A 6,000-nucleotide genomic window follows, 5' to 3' on the forward strand; every position below is an offset into this window, starting at 1 on the left:
CTGGTCACCCTTGATTGGTGCGGCATAGAGGATGGAGGACAAGTGTGTGTGTGCTTTGATGTTTCTCCTCCATTTGTCCTCCCAGAGAGGCAGATCCAGGCGAAGGAGGAAATAAATAGGAGATAGAGTAAATCAATGCTATAGAGAACTAAACTAACCTCAAGGCGAACCAAGCACCTTGTCCTCCCGCCCCTGTCCATTCCACTACACTTCAAATTGTTCCCATCATGACCCCCCCCCAATAGAAATACCTGATTTTTTAGCGTAGGATGTGGAAGACCCTTCTGTGATTAAAACAAATGTGTGAGGCAGATGGAGGCAAACGCTGGCAACGAGTGTGTATAGATTGGGATTACAGGGGCAGGGGCGCGCTCACGACCAAAAGCTCTTCAGTGTGTTTTCCATTCAACCTTAAGTCCTTTAAGACCTCCTCGTCTCTTCTGAGTGAGGCACACTGAGATGTGATCTAATGCCGAGTGCCACATGAGAGAGTGTGTGTGTGTGTGTGTGTGTGTGTGTGTGTGTGTGTGTGTGTGTGTGTGTGTGTGTGTGTGTGTGTGTGTGTGTGTGTGTGTGTGTGTGTGTGTGTGTGTGTGCGCGTGTGAGATGTGACTCTTTGATGAGACCCCTGCTGGTGTATGTACGTGTGTGTGCAGCTGCACATTTAAGAGTGACGGAGGCGTGTGTGTGTGAGAGTGCATTCGGCCTCATCCCTGAAGGGTTGTTTGGGCTATTATGTGCAGGTTTTCCCTTTTGGAGAGATTGAGTTGGGGGGGGGGGGGGTGCGCGAGGTCTCTGGGTTTTGCATTCAGATGTAATTAGCAGCCACAAAGGCCTGGTTAAAGCTGGAATCCTCCAATCTGCACTCTGGCTTTGATTGTGTGGGCCAGCTGTGGAGGAATGGCCATTATCTCCATGTGTCCGGCAGCATAAAAGAACCCCCCCCCCTCCCCCACCTGACCCTCCTCTATAGCCCAACACACAAACACACACACAGCCCTTGTCCAGTTAGTCCAGCATTTGGGTTCCCACAGGGGGAGGGACACGAGTCAGTCACACAAAAAAAATGCTCCCCAAAATGTTGCTTTCTTAGTGTAGGAGATCCAGATGAATATTCACCTCCCCCCTCCCCTCTGCAAAATTCTCCTGGGAAAGAAGCCTCACGTGGCTTTTTAGTCAAAGTTGTTTTTGTTCTATTCTGTGTGCATTTAATCATAGATGTCCGACAAACAGTTCGGGGACACTTAGGCCCATTAGTCCTGTGCAGAAATTGAATCTTCCCTGCAATTGAGGCCGTTTAATTAGTATTAATTTAACGCTCAGATTCTCCATCATTAAGCGAGACTTGGACCCACAACAACAGGCGGAGACTGTGTGTGTTGTGTGTTGTGTGTGTTGTTTTGACAGCACAGCCAGTCTTTTGACTCAAATTAACGGCGACCTCTTCGGCGTGTAAAAAGCGGGATTCGCATCGTTTATGCGTTATTAAGTCCCCTAATTGGGCAGCCAGTAGTTTGCATATTAGACTATTAGGCTAATATGTTTTGCTCCTCTTGGCTGCACGGCCCTCGCCAGAGCCCCCGGCGACACATTTGGTGATTCTGGGAATTACGCTCTAATCGTAAAGCAGTGTTCTTTTGATCCCCCACAATTCCGTTCCGGACGCGCGTCCTCGCCTCAATTTGATTTAACACGTTTATTAATTAGCCCTTCCTGTGTAAGTCTTCATTTTGCATCTGCAAGGCAAAGTTTTATTGCTGTTGACGTGTGTAGCCGACTTGATATGAACATTTGAAGGTTGACTTTGATATTTATTATTTTGTCCTTTGGGTTCATTTAACCTCTGCGTGTTATCTTTTGCTTCTGGTGCCCAAGTTTAAGACAATTTTTTTTTCAGGGTGTTTGAGTATAGTTTGAAGTAGAGGTGTCAACTAATCAACTAATTGTTCATCAAATTAATCGCCAGCTATTTTGATAAGCAATCACTAAACAATACCAAATAACAAAAATGTGTTTATATAATTATATATTTTATTTTCATTTTTCCCCCCCACTGTGACCTCTGATGAAAAGGATTTCACTGTCGTTCTTGTAGTGTATTGTAGCAGTGTAGCCCCCACCCCGATGGGCTTAGTGAGACAACAGCATGCCTCCATCGCAAAGTTTAGCCAACAAGCAGGTGGAGGAGGGCACTGTGGGCTGAGGGTCTCTATTCTGTTTAGCCCCTCGCTGCCCTCACCAAACACCCTCCCTCCCTCCCTCCCTCCCTCCTTCCCTCCTTCTTCTCCTTGCCATTATTTGTCCTGAGCGCGCAGCCCCCAATGGGCCCTTTTGGAAGGCGGCAAAAAGAAGAAGAAGAGCGATTGCAGCTGTGACGTGGGCGTTGTTGTTCCATTCAGCGCCCTCGCCATGGCAACGGGGCAAAAGGCCTTTGGAAGCATGCAGCTTGGCTGGCTGGACAGCGCAGCCAGCTGGAAGTCTCTCTCCAGCTCCAATGCTTGCTAAATATCCCAAATATTCCTCTAGAGACAATGCCGCAATGTTCAACTTGTCTCATCATTGTTAGTTCACTTAGCACTTGTTACTTGAATCGAGTCAGTACGTCGGGTATTAATTACCCAGCATTGGCTCTGTCCACTTTGCTCTTAGTACTGGGTTAGCAATTTCTGCGGCTTTTTTTCTTCTCAGGTTTTGTTTTCGTATTTGCATGGCAGTTTGAATGAGATGCTCAAAGTGTTGTTGTGTCTTCTGTATTTACATAAATACATATACAGAAAAGGCTGTCCTCAAAATCACTTTCTGAAGTGCCTATTGTGAGTTTGCCATTCATTTACAAGGTAATTATGAGACCGTAACGACGTCATTAACAGCGCTCCAGAACAATTTTTTTATTTGACTGCTGACTAAATGACATTGTTCATTAAATAAAAATACCTGATTTAGGAGTAGGAAATGATGGGAAGGATTCTGGCTGTGTTTGCAATCATCCTCTCGTTCCCTACTTCCTAATCACTGTAGGTGGGCTTTTTGGTGAATTATATACAGTATTTAAAAGTCCAGCCACTGAATGGAGGGTTGCAGCAATTTTAGAAGACTAAATGAAAACGTTTGTGAACGCTTGTCCCTGATTGACAGGTGATCAATCCCAACAGGGATGCATGAATGAGAGCGAGCCTTGTGTATGCGTGCGCGCGCGCGTGTGTGTGTTTACACTTTGCCTCCGCCGTAGTGAGCTCCAGCACGCTGCAGGACCGCTCGTAGTATTGTGGGGCCGAGGGGATGGGATGAGGGGGGCTTGTGCACAATCTCCCGTGACCAATGAGCGGGGTGCTGTCAGGGGTAACCACATGTGTCAGCCACTCTCGGCCAATAAAGAGAGGAGCGAGGCGGACCACAGGTGCGCGCCTCTGCCTGCGTCCCCTTGGCACAGCGCCCCGGAGATGCTGGAGAGAGACGCCTGGCTGTCCCGTGGCGCGCACCGCTTTCCCGTCGAAGGCACCCTCTTCCCGACTTCCCCCTCCTACACCCCACTCGGGCGGTGATGGCGACCGCCACGTCCAACCACTTCAGCGTCCTAAGCAGCCCCGGCAGCCCTCCGCCGCAGCAGCAGTCGGAGTCCGGGACCATGCAGCAGCAACAGCAGCAGCAGTACAGGGACGCGCACGCCCTGCTCCAAAGCGACTACGGCGCGCACCCGCTCAGCCACGCGCACCAGTGGATCGCGGCGCTGTCTCACCACGGGGACGCCGGCGCCCCGTGGCCGTCCAGCCCGCTCGGGGAGCAGGACGTGAAGCCCGTGTTGCACGACGGCGACCGCGAGGAGATGCGCGACTCCGGCGGCGGCGACGCGCAACAGCGACACCCTCACCCCGCGCACCAGCCCGCGCATCACGACGCCAGAGCATGGCGCGCCGGCAGCACCGCCTCCGCGCATATCCCCGCTATGGCGACATCTGAGGGCCAAGGTCTGCTCTACTCCCAATCCGGCTTCGGCTTGATGGCCGGCGGGGAGCAGCAAGGCGGCATGCACCACCATGCGCACCCGCATGTGCACCACCAGCCGCTTGGTCGGGACGACGAACAGCACAGCCACAGCCCGCACCTGAGCGACCACGGAGGCGGGCCGCCGCCGCCCCAGCACCAGGACCATTCGGATGAGGATACGCCGACCTCAGACGAGCTTGAGCAGTTCGCCAAACAGTTCAAGCAGCGGCGCATTAAATTGGGCTTCACCCAGGCCGACGTGGGTCTGGCCCTGGGGACCCTGTACGGCAATGTCTTCTCGCAGACTACCATCTGCAGGTTCGAGGCGCTGCAGCTGAGCTTCAAGAACATGTGCAAGCTAAAGCCGCTGCTGAACAAGTGGCTAGAGGAGGCCGACTCCACCTCGGGGAGCCCCACCAGCCTGGACAAGATCGCAGCGCAGGGCCGCAAGCGAAAAAAGAGGACCTCCATCGAGGTGGGCGTCAAGGGGGCCCTGGAGAGTCACTTCCTCAAGTGCCCCAAGCCCGGGGCGGCCGAGATCAACTCGCTGGCGGACAGCCTGCAGCTGGAGAAGGAGGTGGTCCGGGTCTGGTTCTGTAACAGGAGGCAAAAGGAGAAGCGGATGACGCCCGCCGGGGGACCTCTGCCGGGTGGGGAGGACATGTACGGGGACAGCCCTCCGCACCACGGAGGACAGACCCCTGTGCAGTGACAGCACCCCCTGCGCGCTTGGACCCTTTCGTTTTCCTTTTTCTAAGATAAATGTTGCGAGGACGCGAGTAGGATTTACAGTGCAGGTGCCAAAAGCAGCAGGCATGTGGACGGATGCTCCTTCGCGCTGCGGAACTCGCGGCGACTATTATGGGATGTATTCTTCGTATTCATTATTACGGGACGTGCTTCATGCTGCCGTGTGAGCCAAGCAAACGCCTTTTGTGCGTCACTGTGACCAATTGTGGACACGCACGCACACACACACGCGCGCGCGCGCACACACACACAAAGGAAGGCTCCGTTTGTGGACTTGTCCACGGGGGTTGGGCAGGAGGGGGAATGTTCTCGCGTGGGCTGGATGAACCGCAGTGAGTAAAAGTGGGTAAATAAACGCCATCTTTGCGTGGAACAAAAGCAGCAGGGGTTCCGACAGCTGCAGACACCCGCCTGCTCTTTGGCTCACAATTACAGGCCAGCAACAGCAGTATTATTATTATTATTATTATTATTATTATTATTATTATTATTGCTACAAAAATGTTTATTTTACGAGCTCATTGCATTTTGAATTTCTTATTTAAAGGCTTATTTTAGTTCGATGGTTAAATGTTCAAATTTAGTATTGATCAAATTCAGAAGCCATCAACAGCATCTTTCTACTACTATTATTATTATTATTCTTATTACTTGACGGGCATATTTTTATTGTTCTCGTTTTATATTCATTTGAGTTCAAGATTTGCTTGAACGTACAAAACAGTTTTTACTTTAAAGCTGTCTCTCTAATTACAAGGACATTCATACCATAGTATAAGTTACCATAATCGTTATGTATCAATTCAGTAATCAACGTCATACTTAAGGTAAATAATAATAATAATAGTAATAATAGTAATAATAATAATAATACTGGAAAGACTAAAGCTTTTTCTATTTGTGTGTGTGTGGGGCGGTGCGTGTGTGTGGGGGGTGCGCGTGTGTGTGTGTGTGCGCGCGTAGTGTGTCTTTGATGTTTATTTCCTGTATTTGTTTTTTTCGAGGGGAAAAAAAACACGAGCGAGAAAAACAATTATGTGAGACACCAAAAGCAATTCACCCCACCGTTTAATGCCTTCCTCTCCTATGAAGATGGAGGTTATTCATTCAAAAACGTGTCTATATATACAATAGTAATAATTTAAAAACATATACCAGCGGTATGACTCATGCACTCACCCAGACTCTTTGTGGGATGTAGCTCATGCATTTATTTATTTATTCTTGTTTGTTTGTTTGTTTGTTTGTTTGTTTGTTTTTGTACAG

The 6,000-nt window shown here is 49.8% G+C and overlaps 1 protein-coding gene across 1 annotated transcript; it reads left to right on the forward strand.

Moving 5' to 3' along the window:
- Positions 1-3,146: 3,146 nt before the first annotated feature.
- Positions 3,147-5,630, forward strand: pou3f2a (POU class 3 homeobox 2a). The gene has a single exon (XM_037245519.1). The coding sequence runs from the start codon at positions 3,542-3,544 to the stop codon at positions 4,694-4,696; it is 1,155 nt and encodes a 384-aa protein (XP_037101414.1). The 5' UTR covers positions 3,147-3,541; the 3' UTR covers positions 4,697-5,630.
- Positions 5,631-6,000: the final 370 nt, after the last annotated feature.

The sequence above is a fragment of the Syngnathus acus genome, chromosome 24, assembly GCF_901709675.1.
Source record: "Syngnathus acus chromosome 24, fSynAcu1.2, whole genome shotgun sequence".
Taxonomy (NCBI): Eukaryota; Metazoa; Chordata; class Actinopteri; order Syngnathiformes; family Syngnathidae; genus Syngnathus; species Syngnathus acus.

Bases quoted from the DNA above. Each gene is read 5' to 3' on its own strand.
- pou3f2a (XM_037245519.1), top strand. From the start codon at position 3,542: ATGGCGACCGCCACGTCCAACCACTTCAGCGTCCTAAGCAGCCCCGGC.